Raw genomic sequence first — 16,391 nt, forward strand, 5'->3', positions numbered from 1 at the left:
TAGCTTATTTCTGAAGTTTTTTCTTTAGTGCTGGTGGAATGAAGGGATGGTTCATTATTTCTTCCATTGAGTGTAAGGCTGTTTTGGACTATTTATAGGGTTAAAGACCAGCTACAACAGTGTTTGAAAATCATTAATTTTTTTAAAAAATGTATACCGGGAATACTGATGTACTAACAGTTGTAATACTTCCTTGTTTCCCTCTTGTATTGTGTTACCGGCAAATCCAGGCTCTTTCAAAAATAATAATTAGAGAAAGAAGAGTGTATTTAATGATGTCATTGACTTACCACCTAATTTAAGCACATGAAATACATTTGCTGCAGCTTTAATCAACATTGAAATCATACAGTTTGATTTCAAAACTAGTCTTAGTATTGAAAGTCTTAGTATTTTTTTTTTAGTGTGCAGTGAATATTTATATGGCTTTCTTAAAAACTCGTGGTTTTATGAGTCCAGGATAAGAGTTCCTTGACAGTGTTACTGCTCTCCAAAGCGAACTAAAGAATGTAATTCTACCAGCGAATTTTATGCTCGTAAGAGTGACCTGATTGACAGCTCTGATGAGCTGCAGCTTCTACGTATGCACAGACAGGTAGCGCAGCATGGGTACGTGTAGATGGACTGTCTCGCATTGATTTACCCGTGCACTTTAACCTGGACCTCAAGTAACCTATTTCAGGGGTGAGACAAATTGTGTTTCCATGGTTAGCCGCTTGAGACAACTTTGAGAATGTCCGGAAAGGTAACAACATTTTCTTGTTGCTTAATTGAATAAGAAATAAAGTATATACCTTTTTTCCCCTGGTCTAGTGGAAATTATTGTATGCTACTTGAGTGCCTGTCATTTGTATAGCCAGTTACTCTTTCTAAATTAATCTTAGTGGATTTGATCTTTTGTCTTTTCTCTGCTGTTCAATTTAAATGGCTACTGTTGATATTTGATGTTTTTTGTGTGATGTATGGAATTTAGATATGGAGCAAACCAGAGTGTTTATTAAGTAGAAAGAATAAATTGAGGGTATTTGCATGTTATAATATTTGTGTATTATGCATCTTAAATTGGAACGTGGGTGGGAAAAGTGTTTTAATTGTGAAAGACCCATAATGTGTTTATAAGCCCATAGTTCGATGTTGTGAAGGTACCGGGTTGCTGACCTGTGCTTTCTGATTCAGTGTTTATGACTGTTAGTGCGCAGTTAGGAATTTTACTTGTGACATCTTCATTAACTTCAATGTCTACAAAGCTGCAGTTGCCCTGCCAGCTACTGAGACAGATGATGGGTTTGAAGACAGCCCTAAGATATGTTGTCCCAAGTGAAGCTGGTTGATGTTCATGCTTAATGTGCACAGGGACATGAGAACTGCCTTGTTGGATCAGATCAATGGTTTGAATGCCCTGATGCTCTGTTGTCAATACCAGAGGCTACAGAGGTGAATGCAAGAAATTATGCAGTAAGTAATAGTGAAATAGTTTTTCCAGCAATAAAGAAGTCTTCCTGTTTCTGGCAATGGTTGGTACGTATCTTGAAGCAGTGTTCTCCAACTCTGCTTCATGTATTAAGTAGCCTCTTGGTGTTCTTTAGTCTTTTTTTTTTTTGTTCTCCCTTGATTTTTACTTACTTTTGGCTTCAGCAAAAAGAGTTGACAATATATTGTCCACTGTGCATTTCAAATACTACAAAAATAAAAAAGCTGCCCTATCAGCTTTTTTGTGAGCCTTTTTAACAATGTGTGACGGAAGAATGAATAAAAGCCCAGAGCTGCCTATTTTATGTTTTTATATTCTATACCATGTCTCTTCTGTGTTGAGCCATTTCAGGTTTTCTTTCCATTATTTCTATGTGCTTTCCCAAAGGAAGAGAGTTGTGTGGTAGTGCCATACATTCATCAGTTGCCTTCTGATGACTTCTGAATTTATTAATTGATTTCAGCCAGATCTGGCTAAGTGGGGGCTGAAAGACTCAAGGCCCTGATATTTCTATAGGTTTTGATAAATCAAGGGCTGGGTAGAAAAGAGACAGTAAGACAACTGCCTTTATGGAGAGAAGGTCTCCAGCTGCTGGGGCTGTTCTCTGAAGGTTTAGTGCTCCACACATACGCAACGGCTGGCAGATTGGCACGTGTTCCGTGAAAGCAACTACAGCCTGTGCTGTGTATCGCCAAGCCAAGCTAGAAGAGAGAGCTGAAGTGTAGAGACTAGAGAAGTGCTCAAGGAAGACAGTGTCGTAGGGATGAGAGAGACCAGCTTAACTTAATGTGAGGACAGAGAATGTGCAATGCGGATCTGTGAGAAACCAGTCTATGTTAGTGCTTCTGATGAAAAAACAAAACAAAAAAAAAAAGCCACCCCAAACTTCTCACTTTTTCTATGCTTTGTTTCAAAGACAAAAAATTTTGTAATGTTTCCCTTTTGCCTTGAGAGAAAGAAAATAATAACATAAGCTATTGGACAAAATAGTTTGGAGAACTTTTCAAAGTGATTATTGTGTTAAGCCCATAAATTTTGGTGGAACTGAAATAGATGTCGGCAAAGCTTAACCTTGGCTTTAACTGTTGTATGGAAAGACTGATAAAACAATGTGCTTGAGAAAGTGTGGAGGTGCATCATCTTATATCTATCTTTCATATTCTTTCTCTCTCATTCTTTACGTATTCTATACTTACGTTGGAACTTCTTTTCCCCTTCTACCTTCTTCCCTCTCATGCCCAGCTGGCCATTAAACAAATTTTCTTTCTGCAGTACTCAGGACTTACATGCGACAGTGGTTGATTTAAAAGCCAAGCAAAATGTGAGATAAAATCCCATTATGCTTTCCAGTGTGTGTGACTATTCGTTTTTCAAAACTGAATTTGTATACTATTGTGCTGCTCAGCTTGCTTGGCCTTATTTTCTCCCTTTTAAAGTTTTCCAGTCTTGCAAAGTCTTGATTAAATTGATTTTAGACTATTCACATGCAGAGTTTAAAGTCTCTGTCTAGCTTTCCCGTTGCTAGTGCTCTCTGTCCTCTGTTTTGTCTTAGCCTGTTTCTAATTCATGACAGTAACTTACCACTCATTTTATAACTACGCTTTCCTAGCGGCCTCTACTGAGTGCCCATGTAAAAGATGAACCGAATAGCATGTGTAGCTTCTTGTGTGCTGTCTTGTTGATGCATTCAGGGGCTAATTTGAAGATTGTGCATTCTGGTTTTGTGTATCTTACCCCTGTGTTAGTTCTCTGGATCGCAACCAAGCCATGTACTTAATTTAAACGGCACGAGTTGTCCTTCCTTGTGACTTATTTATCTGAAGGTAGAAGTAGCCAGTGTAGCACCAAACTCATTGCAGAGCTCCTTGGGTGAAGGAGTAGTGGTCTCAAACTTGAGAGGAGAGGCTCAGGGATCTGGACTTGTTAGGCTTGGAAGTACCCTTCCAGCAAGGAAGGTACTGAGAAGACAGAACTAGTCTCTTCATGGTGGTACATGGCATGAAGACGAGAAACAAGGGCAAACAAGAGTGCCTGTAAGGAGAAGCTTTTTTGCCATCGGGTCAGTCAGGCATTGAAACATATTACCCAGAGGCGTTGTGCTGTTCCCATTCTTTAAAGTATTTTTTGTAAAAGCAAACTTTTCTCTCTTTAAGGAAAATGGTCAAATGGCCTGGAGGACATCTGTGTGATTCTGTTCCGGCCTTTGAGAAGTTGCTCTCTGAAGGACATCCTGTTCACTGGACATAATTTTTTTTTTTTTTTTTTTTTTTTAATTAGCAAAGCTGAATGAAAAGGAAATGTGGAACCATTTTATTTTCCTTTTTTGGGGTAAATTCATTCTCTCAATGTTATTTACCTAAGTATTTTCTAAAAGACGTTTGATTGTATCAAACCTAAGTGTCTCTTCATTAATAACTTAATGCACCTGCCCTTTCAAGAGTGTTTAGTTAAGGTGCCTGATAATAAATGCTGTTTCCATTAATGATTTTCTTGAAAATGCAAGACTAATGGGTAGATTCCTAGCTCCGCAGGCTGGAGGCTATTTGATTAATTTGTCCATATTGTATTCCTGATTTCTTAGGCTAACCTTTTTGAGGCTGCGGGTGTCTGCTTTGCCTAACGTGTGTTGTTTGCAGCTTTGGATGCCGCTTTCTTGCTGTAATCTTAGTATCATGCTGAAGGTTTTTTCTATGAAGTGACTGCTTCAGAGTGAGAGGAAAAAGGTATGGAATTAGGGCTTTTGACTAGCAAGGGCAGAGGAGTTGGAGAAAAATACTATGAGAGTAGCTGAGTTGCACGTACCCTTATGCACCAACCTATAGTAGACCTAGGAGATAACATTGTGATTGCTTCTCAAGAATTGTTGTCATTGTGTGAAGCTCTTGGCTTTGCTCCAATACTGCTAGTGGATAGTCTTTGAAGTTTGAAGATGAAGTGCATATTATATATCTGAAACCTCAGTAACTGTTGGTAAGTGTGTAAGCTCTTCAGCACCCTTAGCTCCTCTGTCCTCATCAGTTGTCCCTGTAATTATTCAAAGCTTTTTGGACCCTGGGAAACATATCAGGTGTATGCTTTCTTATTAATTTGAATTAACTTTATTTTGAAGCACAAGTGGAGACTCAATTATAAGGGTTAAGCAGATGGCATTGCACACTTTTTTTTTTTTTTTTTTTTAAAACAGCAATCAGGTTAGTCTTTACCTGGGCTACAGAAAGCGGTATCATATCCTACGAAGAAAGGCTGAGAGAGTTGGGGTTGTTCAGCTTGGAGAAGAGAAAGCTCTGGGGAGGCCTTACAGCAGCCTTCCAGTACCTGAAGGGGGTCTACAAGAAAGCTGGAAAGGGAGTTCTTACAAGGACATGCAGGGATAGGGCAAGGGGTAATGGCTTTAAACTGAAAGAGGGTAGACTTAGATTAGATATTAGGAAGAAATTCTTCACCATGAGGGTGGTGAGGCACTGGAACAGGTTGCCCAGAGAAGCTGTGGATGCTCCAACCCTGGAATTGTTCAAGGCCAGGTTGGAGGGGGCTTTGAGCAACCTGGTCTAGTGGAGAATGTCCCTGCCCATGGCAGGGGGGTTAGAATGAGATGATCATTAAGGTCCTTTCCAACTGAAACCATTCTATGATCTCTACAAGTGGCTCCCAAAACCATTTTCATAGGTTTTGTGGCCTTTTTTAAAAGGTGGCAGAATAAGCCTTCTTCGGATTTGCCGAAGGGTGTTGGATGGATAGGAATCTCATAGTGTCTTCCTTGTTTTGAAAAGGCTGAACAGAAGCGTGTTGAAACACAGCTATGGGGAGAATGCTCTTACGCTTCCATAACTGCCAGCCTGCTTTGTGTGCTTTTCAAAATAAAACCCTGTCCTGGTGCGAGGTGCTGTCACACCCTTTCACTCTGCACATCTGTCTGATGGCATAAAGCCAACTAGAATGATTTGGTAGAAAACTTGAGTAAATGTGCTGTAACTTTTATTCTGGAAGTTGCCTCTCTTCTATTCGTTGGGCATGGTCACAGATTTTGGCCAATAAGATATGTATTGGATGTAACTTATAGTTTCTTCAGATGTCATCTTTGGCTGTCTTGTCCTCTTTCTTCCTGGCTTATAAAGTTCTGTTTTAAATGTGAAAGAAGCCAAATTTACCGTTCTGTGTGTGTACGGGGAGGGGAAGTTAACTGGACCAAATACCTATATTATCTTGTGCTTGCAGTACGTGAAAACAGTTTAAGTAATAACAATTGGTTAATTTATACGTACTTTTTTTTAATTTAGAATCTGTGCATGAAGGGGAGGAAATACATCATGCATTTGCACTATAATATTAGGCATAAATGACCGTGTCTTTCAAACTTTTCCAAAAGAGTAGGTGGACAAATAAGAAAGGTCAGGTTACTGCATCCCAGAGGCCATCAAAATGGCAAAGTGTCTGTGTCCGTTGATAGTCACGGCTTGGTCTGCCAATATGCAGGCAAGAGCTTTGTGTTTTGTATCATATACCAGTATTCTGTGTCTGTGGTGGTGTTAGATGGAACAGTCTGGTCACTCTTTTAAGCGTTGTGCAACCTGCTGCTAGATCTGAGCAAGGTAATGAGCCCATTGGCAATGCAGCTGGTGGTACTCCGTTTCCATTATCCTGAAGAGAATAATGCTTATCAGACACCTATCAGCATCCACCCTTCACATGCTAAGAGGACAGAGAAGAGTTATTTCTGGCTGTAGCTCTATGGCTTTTTGAATATAGTTCCCATTACTGACCATCTATCTAAATTGTCTTGTGATGTGAGCTGTGCATTAGCACATTCAGACTGGGGAAACAGTGGAGCTGCATTCATTTTATGCCCTTGTAGGAGCATGAGAAAGCACTGGGATTCACGTGTGACCTTTCTAAATGTACTTGACTGAAAATCTTCCAAGTTTGTCTGCTGTGGGATGCACTTACAATGAAGTTGACACTGATTTCAGTATCCTGAAGAACTTAAAATACTCAAGGGGGTGATGGTGGGAATGGCTGCATAATTTTTGGCAACTGCTGTATACGTATCATCTCCGGATCATGCTTATTTTAGCAGTCATGTGCCCACCAGGTTCTAATATTCGCCAATGGTCAGCCGTCCGTTTTTAATGCCGTGTAGTCTTAGCAGATTGCCATCGGAGAGAAATGTTACTGCTTTTATCCTTTTTTTTTTTCTGATCCTCTTTCTAATAAATTAACTTTTCTCTTCTTAAATGCTTCTTCCCCTAGAACAAATCCTTCCTACTTGTAGAACTGCAATTTTTTACTGAAACATCATAAAGTTCCCATTTGGGAGCTACCCAATTATATCTTACAATAATTCTATTGAATGATCTATAGCTCCACTTTTATTCCCTATTAGTATGTGGCTGATCGATGGGTAACCTAATTGATTGTTAAGGTCAAATGTCTTTATTGGCTGATGCTTGAATCTTTTCTCATTACGACTTAGAAGACTGTTCTATGGTCTGTTAGAGTTTTTGTACTCATATTTGCACACCAGAACAATAAACTTCGTTATGTAGATGTTGCGTACATATATTCTTCACCAGCATTTTGTGTATTATCAGGTGCAGTATTAGAAGGACATGAAATACTGAGGTATCTGGATTGAGCAGAACTGCAGTAAGAAACACTTGATCACAGGTTTTCAGATTGTTCTGTGAATGAGGTAGCTGTGATGTGAAATAAATTCTTTGCTTTTGTGACAGCTTAATCATTTCTAAGTGTACAAACGCAGAACCTTAACTGCTCTCGTTTTGGCTTGGCTTTGTGATGCTTACTGAGGTGTGGCGGAGATGAGTGTGTGCTGCAGTGCAGAAACGGGATCCTTGTGATTGCCTGATATTTGGCTAAACTTTTTTTTTCTTTTGGCAATACAGTTCACTGTGACGAAATGTACATTTGGAAATGTACGGGTGTGCTGTAACAACTCAGTACCTTCTCAAACAGAGTGTCCTTGCATAGTCTCAGAGGACAAAATCGTGGAGCAGTATCAATAGTCAGTAGAGATAGTCCCAATAAAATGGGTTTTTGCTTTTTTGTCCAGGGTTTGGGACAGTAGTCTGTTACAAGATTCATATTTACCTCTGGATTTTCATATGTGTTAATATGTTTTTAGGCTGGCGTCTTACTTGCCATTCACAAGTGTCCCCCCATTTTCCCCAATGCGACTGTGTGTCTGTCATCGAAGCATTTGCTGCGTCTGGCAGGATGGATATTGATTCATTCCACTTTATTTAAGATCCTTATAACTGAATTAGTTGGCTAAGACTCCCATATAGTTGATGAAGCCTCTTCATTCATTCATAAAATTCCCTATTTTAAAAGTCTAATTTAGAATGAGAAGAATTGCACGCTGGACTCTATTAACTATAATGGGAAAGTGGGCTAATGATATTGGATAATGTTTGCAGATAAAGCCAACTCCTGGAGACAAGTTCACTGAGATACACGGCTATTTGTCACTGTTTTTTTTATGTGACTTTTTTTTTTTAAAATCTGATTGCTGCCTAATGTAAAACAAATAACTGGTTTCACAAAGGGGGTACTAGAATTGGAGGCTGTCTCAGTTTTGCCTTCTAATCACTGGGCACCCTCTAAGGCACTTTTTCTTTAGCTTGATTTGTCAAAAAAAAAGAGAAAAAAAAAAAAAAAGGTGTATCTGCTTAAATTAGACGGTAGCTTCATGATGAGAGCACTTTCCTGGAGTGTATACGATGTGTGGACTCAAACTGGTCCATCTTAGGAGGATCTAAATTCCAGATGTTCCACTTTCTGGGCAAACTATCAGCTTGCTATGCAGAGGTGGCTGGTGGCTTTTCCCCCTCTGCCCCAGTATCTCCACAAGTTTCCGACTGCTCACAGTTGTTGAATGCTGTCTGTAGGCATAAATACTTAACACAAACGCAACCTCTAAAGAGACTGCTTGTCATCTCGCAATTGCTTCATGTCTTATATTGCCTGAAAATGTAGTTCTCCGGTTTTTAGCTACCTAAGCAAGTGTTCTTGTTACGGCTTCTGAGGGCACATGAGGGGGATCACATCACCTTCTTGAATTTAACGTCTATGTTATGTTCAAGTGTAGGCATTTTGCAGCGAGATTACATGGTGTTTTAGCTCTGTGGTTCCATAGAGTGGAATTTGAGCCAGATGCTTCATATAAGTAAGGGAATTATCTGTATGCCTATACTGGAATACTAGAGTATTGCAGAGTTAGAGGTACAGCTCAACTAGCGTAGGTGTACCCTTATTCCAGACAGGTGGGTCTAGATTAAGATTTATATTGGAATAAAGCTGGAAATAATTACTTGATTTTTAATCTCTTTCTACATCTGTACTTTACAGTTTTCCTCCTCTAGGAAAACTCACTCTTACTGACTGCTGCAAATCAACATTTTGTGCAAAGTTAACAGCAGTTCTACTGAAGTTGGCATAACTTTTGGTTAGCAAGCTACTACATTTTCCCAATGGAAAATGTTTCTCTTTCTTACTAAATGATGGGGCATTTTAATTTTTTTTTCTTTCTTTAATTCCTGCTCTGTATGTGTCAAGTTGTATTTGAATAGAGGTAAAACATACAAAATCATTTCCAAAGGTGTGTGTGTTTTGGTTTATCTTTGGTTAGGGTTGGGGTGTGGTGCTTTTTTTTTTTTTTTTTTTGTTTCTCCCAGGCTGAAACAACCTTTTCAGTATGGCTTCTATTAAAGGAAGTAACAACAAACTACTGATCTCCTTGGGTCAGCTTTTTCAGAAGCATGCAGTTGTCTATAGATGCGGATAGTTAATATTGAACGGTGTCAGTGTAGTAGCTTGGCATGACTGAGCCCTTGAATATCGGAGAGAGTTGGAAATGAACCTGTTTTGTGTTTCAAAACCTTATTGAATGGATTTTGGTACTCGTATAGATGTCTTTCAAGCTTGTAGGATTAGTGGCTCTCACACTTTCCAACTTTTATGTGGAAAGGTTTGTTCATAGACTTGAAGAAGTTGCTTCCCTGCTTTTTCATTTCTTAACCAGACTTTCAGCTCATTCATTTCACATAAGCTAAATGAAGAAAATATTCTTTCCACATCTGCTTGTTTAAAAAAAATTGGGAGAATTTGAGGCAAAATGTTTTTCTACCAATAGAAACTAGAAGTATGGATATCTAGGAAGTTGTAAGTGCTTTGTTGGGTAAAGTATGCATCTGAAAATACTTGATTCATTACACAGGAAGATCACAGAATCACTAAGGTTGGAAAAGACCTGTAAGATCATCAAGGCCAAGCATCAACCCAACACCACCATGCCCATTAAACCATGTCCCTCAGTGCCACGTCCACACATTCCTTGGAACACTTCCAGGGATGGTGACTCCATCACTGATGTTTCGCTTGGTTCTATATGAATAAAAAGCATTTTATGATGATTCTCAGTCCCATCCCACCCCCCCACCCCCTGATTTTACTTTATAAAATCATATTTCTTAAGAAAAATGTATTTAATTTAACATATATTGTATGTGTTTTTAATTTTCGAAAGATCCCACTAATTGGAAAGTTCTTTAATAAGAGTAATTTTTAAAGGCTCTCTAGTGTTGTATGCTAAAATTTGAAAGGTGTTTAAACCACAAGAAAGCACTCCGACCGCTTTATAGAAAAAAGAAAATAAATAAAATAGAGCACTGTATTATGCAGTTGTTTCTGTAAGTAGGAATATGTTGTGTTCTGTTAACATTTCATTTAATTTTCTTTTAATTGTAGTTAATGATGAAGAACTAAAGAAAAGAATAGCTGAAGAACTGGCATTGGAACGAGCCAGGAGAGACTCGGAAGCTCAAAAGAGAAGGTTGGTTTGTTAATAACAATATTTAAAACAAACATATACTTAATGCCTTTATTGCTGTTATTCATCTACTTAGGCTAAACAGTTGAATTTGGTACCCCAATACAAAATGGTAGGTAAGACCTTTGGGCTATATAGCAAGTTTTGATATTAAATACATGTTAAAACAACAAATTAACTGCAGTTTCCTTGTAAGAGCTGATACAAATAGTTGATCTAAATCCCTTTTGACCTCATAAGCCTGACTCTTTTTTGCAGTCTTTTAAGCTCAGTCTTCATTGATTTCTCCTGAGTCCAAATATTCACTTTGCAGTGTAGAGATAGAAATAGCTTGAGAGCAATGCAGAGGTGGGTTACTTATAACCCCTCTGTCTGATTGAAAGGTAAATTTAAACAGCAGTAGGAATGGTAATTCTCGTTATTTCTGTGAATTCTAGATATTTCTGTGAGCTGCAGTATGTTTTGAACTGCTTTAATGGTACAGCATAGTCCTTTGAAGATACAAGTACTGTATTAGAACAGTTTACTAGGAGAAACCCCTTTTGACATCCTTTTTCTATATTACATTGAAACATTACTTTCTTCTATCTGTCTTTTCAGAGATTGTAGTTATTGTGAAAGACTGGGTGGAATCATACAGAATGCAGCGGCAGGCTTTGGATGCAGTGTTTTTAAAATATACTCTGCAATGTTTAGTATGGTACTGTGGGTTTATTAGCAATTAAAAAAAATCCCGTTTGAATTTGAAATCGAGTTTGGCTGTATGGTGAGCTTGATGGACTTGTGTGTTAATTTGTACTTTCAGTGATTTTCCTAAATAGATAATATGATATACTGAATATAAATATTAACCTACACATTGTCCTCCATTCTGAGAATAGGAAGAAAGGCTCATTATGATGAATTAAAAGAATTAGAATGTAATTAGTACTGCTTAAACTGTCTGCATATATATCAGTTGTTTCCTACTCATCATTATATTAATTGAGTTAGGTTGATGGAGTATATAATTAGATAGGACTATATAAATGTCCCAGCAAAAAAAATCAGGCTTGTTTTTTTGAATCAGCAATAAAGGAAATCAATATGTTACAGTGAAATCTCTCCTCTTTTGAACTGGGCTTTGACAGGAAAACTTGCATTACATTTGGACTTAATGTTGATTGCTCAAGAGTTCACCTAAACATGATGATTTCAGTATGGAAATATTTGTTTTGTAACTTCAGTATTTAGTCATTTTACACTTTTCAGTAATTTTCATTAAGTATTCCATAATTCAGATTTCATGGGTTGTGCATTGATGTGTGAAAGGTAGGGAGCAGATTGGATTGTCGTATACCTGATTTTTATATTTTGTAGGGAATAATGCTGGCAGTCTTCCTTTTGTTTGACTAAGGATTAGTGAGGAAGATATTACCTATTAAAAGGATGCTGTAAAATCTTAGAATTGTTGTCTTAAAATTAGGTCTGTGCTTTTGAAATGTAAACTATAAAAATAAATTAAAAATATAAAAAGAATAAAATGACAAATATCAAGTCTTGTTAGCAGCTGTAATCCTTTTCTAGTTTTGATTTTTTTTTTTTTTTTTTAGCAATAAGCAAGGATTTCTTATGCTTTCTACAATCTGGTTAAAATATATATTTATACTGTGTAGAAGCTCTTTTCATGTTGGATGAAACAACTTTAAATGATGCAGATGTTTACTTAGCTATTACTTGAGGTCTTTATGGGCTGAATTCTGGTTGAGGTTTGTGTTTTAAAAACATTCAAGAAGCACTGTACCAAATGTGGAGCTGTTCTCCTCCGGATCATACTCTTCTGAGAACAAAGTGATCGCTGCTCTGGTGATTGCTTTAGGAACAGATTTATGTTGTTCAGGTTCAGCATACCTACCCCTCCTGTTTTCTTCTAGTTGAGAAAGCAATCTCTCCACAATGCAGGGGCATGAGAAATGTTTGTGCAATGTTCTTCTTCAAGTCAGGATCCATACTTTCAGGTGAAAAAAATACGCAGTCTTCTGTACAACCTCCTGTGCCAGTCTTCTGGATGCTCATGCACTTGGGTATAATTTTTCATCATTATCGGACTTCAATTTTCAAGTACCTACTTAAGAGCTAGATACACATTGTTCAGATAAAGTATTTTGTCTTGCGTGTCTGTCCAGTGCAGAGTGTTCTAGGTAATATAAACATGAAAAGATTACTGTCAGCTGTAGTTATTTGCAATAAACATACAAACACATTGATGCAGTGCTGGAAAACGGAACAAAACCTGAGTTTCCAGCTATACTCCACATAAAACATATAACGGAAGGAAACTGTTAACAGAGAACGGTTTATAGTATTCATATGTCAATAGTTGCACATGGAAAAAATGCAGGTTTCATAACCTGGAGGGATGCAGTGTACAAACGCACTGGTGCTGTCCAGGGCCCATTGGCCTGAAGCGTGATGGTGTCTCTGTGAAGAGTGACATGCAGAGCTGTGATCAGTGGCTCTCTCAGCGCCAATGTCAGGTTCTTTGATAGGGAAATGAGTATAATGAAGCCTGACCCGCTGAACGTAAGATTTGTGACTTGTATTTAGGAAAAACAAGTCAAAGTGCTGGACTTGCACAGTTTTTTTTTTTTTTTTTGGAAGAGGTATGGTAGGGGCATAAGTCTGTCATTAGTGAATTTAACTGGTATTCTGATATTAAAAACTACTTGACCTTGCACTTCTGATTTATTAACTGTTTAATTTGATAACCCACTACTTTTCTTTGTTGACAGTCTTTGAAGGAAAGATTTTTTGTTTCTGCATTCGTTTTATGAGATTTTTTTTTTACCATAGATGGTGTATTTTGCATGTGTACACTTTCATTCCTTTCTCAAGAACATTGTTTTTTCCAGTCTTTTAGTGAAACAGCACTTAAACATGTAAGTATCTGAAACTTGCAACTGTTTGTTGTGTTTGATTCCAACTGTCTAATAGCTAATTTCAGTACTGTTTCTGTATGCAGTGTATGACCACATTTCGATCTGATTGAGGTGTATTTTACTCATTTCAGACTGTGAAGGAAATTTTAATTTTAACTTGCTATATAATTTATTTATTCACACATACATGCACAGTACAGATGGACTACTCTTACTATATAAAGTGAAGATCTGTGCTTATTTCTGGAATTAGAGCTAAAGGCTGACTCTTCAAATTGTATTTTAATGCTGTCAATGCACTCACAATACATGAATTACACAGCTCTTGTTTAAAGTGACTTTGAACAGTTAAACATGAAGTAGTGATTTAGACGCAGTCTTAGAGCGTATGTCCAAAATGGTATGCCCATTGGTCTTTTGTATTATTTCTATATGCTTCTTCATGTATTTTCATCTCCTTTTTTGTGTGATGGAATATGGTTACAAACCCGTATGTTTCTTTGCTGAGAATATGAAGCTTGCCTAAGCTTTTGGCTATACGAGAGTAAGATGAAAACCAGGAGGCTCCTTGGGAACTTAAATTTCCCCACAAATAATGATGAACCTTTACGGGATTTTCTTCCCCCAGAATTTGAAGTCCATATAAAGGTTGTGGAAACGCTGTAAGCTGATGCGAAGATTAGTAGCTACCGTTATGGGAACACGTGTGGCTTCTAGTGTGTTGATGGATAATTTGAGCATTACCAATGGCTGAATTCCCCCATGTTTGACTGTCCTGGGCCAGGACACCGCCTCATCTCACTCACTGTTTTTGCAGTCCAGCTAATGGACAAACGTTCCTCGGAGTGCTTTAATAAAGCTGCCTTTCAGCTGATTGTCCGCTGGGAATATACCTGCTTGTTCGGAGGCTGGATGAATGCAATCACTGAGTTGTACATGAAGGAACGTAGTCTACTTGTCTTGTGTCTTACATTTTCTCATGTATCTGCTGGCTAGTGTTGGAGATGGGGTATATGAGTAGGTTGGACCTTTAGTCTGACTGATGTAGGTATTCTTATGCTCTCCAAACAATTGTGGGAAAGAGGAACGTGTTAACTCTGTCTCGCATTTCATAATAAAGTCATATTGACCACAAACCCTGCTGAAGAGCTTAAGTTGATTCTAGTTTATTCCTTCTTTTACTCAGCCCAACTATTGTTTCTCTTTGGTTTTTGAAATTTGAAATGTTTCTTCTTAAAAGTATTTTTGTTTAGAAAAGTTAAATTGATTATTATTTGATTGCAACAGAATTTGCAGTGACTGCATTAGCAGATGTGACCAGTTAATGTGCCAGAGCTACAATCTTATGATAATACTCAAGGTAGTGTACAGGTTGTAATACTATCAGTATTATAGCAATAATACTGTAATAATACTTTTATTATTACAGTTGGTGATACTAGAGAGCTTCTTCTACTTCTGTTCAGAACATAAAGGAAGGAGTAATGTGCCTTTTCCCCCTAGAGAAAATAGAGCTTTAGTATTCCTACAGTCTGTTTTCTGTTTCATGTCAGTACCTACCGGTACCTCCCCAAAATATTCCCTATTCTTGTAGTGTTACAGAGAGACTCCACTCACTATAAGGTGCTGGGGAAGATTATGGAGCAGATCATCTTAAATGACATCACGCGGTATGTACAGGTCAACCAGGCGATCAGGCCCAGTCAGCACGGGTTTATGAAAGGGAGGTCCTTCTTGACCAACCTGATCTCCTTTTGTGACAAGGTGACCCACGTAGTGGATGAGGGAGGGGCTGTGGATGCTGTCTATCTAGACTTTAGGAAAGCCTTTGACACCATTTCCCACAGCGTTCTCCTGGAGAAACTGGTTGCTCGTGGCTTGGACAGGCGCACTCTTCGCTGGATGGATGGCCGGGTCCAAAGGGTTGTGGTGAATGGAGTTAAATCCAGTTGGCGGCCGGTCACAAGCGGAGTCCCCCAGGGCTCATTTTTGGGACCGGTCTTCTTTAATATCTTTATCGATGATCTGGATGAGGCGACTGAGTGCTCCCTCAGCAAGTTTGCAGACGACAGCAAGTTGGGCGGGAGTGTTGATCTGCTGGAGGGTCGGAAGGCTCTGCAGATGGATCTGGACAGGCTGGATCGATGGGCCGAGGCCAATTGGATGAAGTTCAACAAGGCCAAGTGCCGGGTCCTGCACTTGGGTCACAACAACCCCATGAAATGCTACAGGCTTGGGGAGGAGTGGCTGGAAAGCTGCCCGGCGGAAAAGGACCTGGGGGTGTTGGTCGACAGCCGGCTGAATATGAGCCAGCAGTGTGCCCAGGTGGCCAAGAAGGCCAACGGCATCCTGGCCTGTATCAGAAATAGTGTGGCCAGCGGGAGTAGGGAGGTGATCGTGCCCCTGTACTCGGCGCTGGTGAGGCCACACCTCGAATGCTGTGTTCAGTTTTGGGCCCCTCACTCCAAGAAGGACATTGAGGTGCTGGAGCGTGTCCAGAGAAGGGCGACGAAGCTGGTGAGGGGTCTGGAGCACAAGTCTGATGAGGAGCGGCTGAGGGAGCTGGGGTTGTTCAGTCTGGAGAAGAGGAGGCTGAGGGGAGACCTTATCACTCTCTACAACTACCTGAAAGGAGGTTGCAGAGAGGTGGGTGTTGGTCTCTTCTCCCAAGTGATTAGCGACAGGACAAGAGGAAATGGCCTCAAGTTGTGCCAGGGGAGGTTAAGGCTGGATATTAGGAAAAATTTCTTCACTGAAAGGGTTGTCAGACACTGGAACAGGCTGCCCAGGGAGGTGGTGGAGTCACCATCCCTGGAGGTATTTAAAAGACGTGTAGATGAGGCGCTTCGTGACATGGTTTAGTGGTGGACTTGGCCATGTTAGGCTTATGGTTGGACTTGATGACCTTAAAGGTCTTTTCCAACCTAAACGGTTCTATGATTCTATTTACTGAAAATGGTGTAAGTTAGTACGTTAATAGTTCAGCAAACTGCACATGTATCATTACTTTGGGCATCTTTAAAAGGCTTTCTTGGTGTGTTTTCTTTTATTGCCTCTGGTATGTATGGTCCATTCAGACCCACTGAAGAAGCCGGCTTTTGCCCCCTGTGAAATATGTACCAAACCTGCTGTTACAGAACTCTGTAAGAAAAGACTC

General features: G+C 39.2%; 1 protein-coding gene across 3 annotated transcripts in view; it reads left to right on the forward strand.

Annotated features, from left to right (window-relative positions):
- Window positions 1–16,391, forward strand: part of CHCHD3 (coiled-coil-helix-coiled-coil-helix domain containing 3) — a 164,169-nt gene that overhangs the window by 22,008 nt on the left and 125,770 nt on the right. For 2 of the 3 annotated variants that reach the window (XM_059816774.1, XM_059816775.1), the window contains exon 3: window positions 10,235–10,319. In XM_059816774.1, the coding sequence (XP_059672757.1) occupies window positions 10,235–10,319 (85 nt within the window). Of the gene's footprint in view, window positions 1–10,234; window positions 10,324–16,391 lie in introns of all 3 variants that reach the window. The other variant, XM_059816777.1, reaches the window with a different exon arrangement.

The sequence above is a fragment of the Gavia stellata genome, chromosome 4, assembly GCF_030936135.1.
Source record: "Gavia stellata isolate bGavSte3 chromosome 4, bGavSte3.hap2, whole genome shotgun sequence".
In the NCBI taxonomy this organism is placed as follows: Eukaryota; Metazoa; Chordata; class Aves; order Gaviiformes; family Gaviidae; genus Gavia; species Gavia stellata.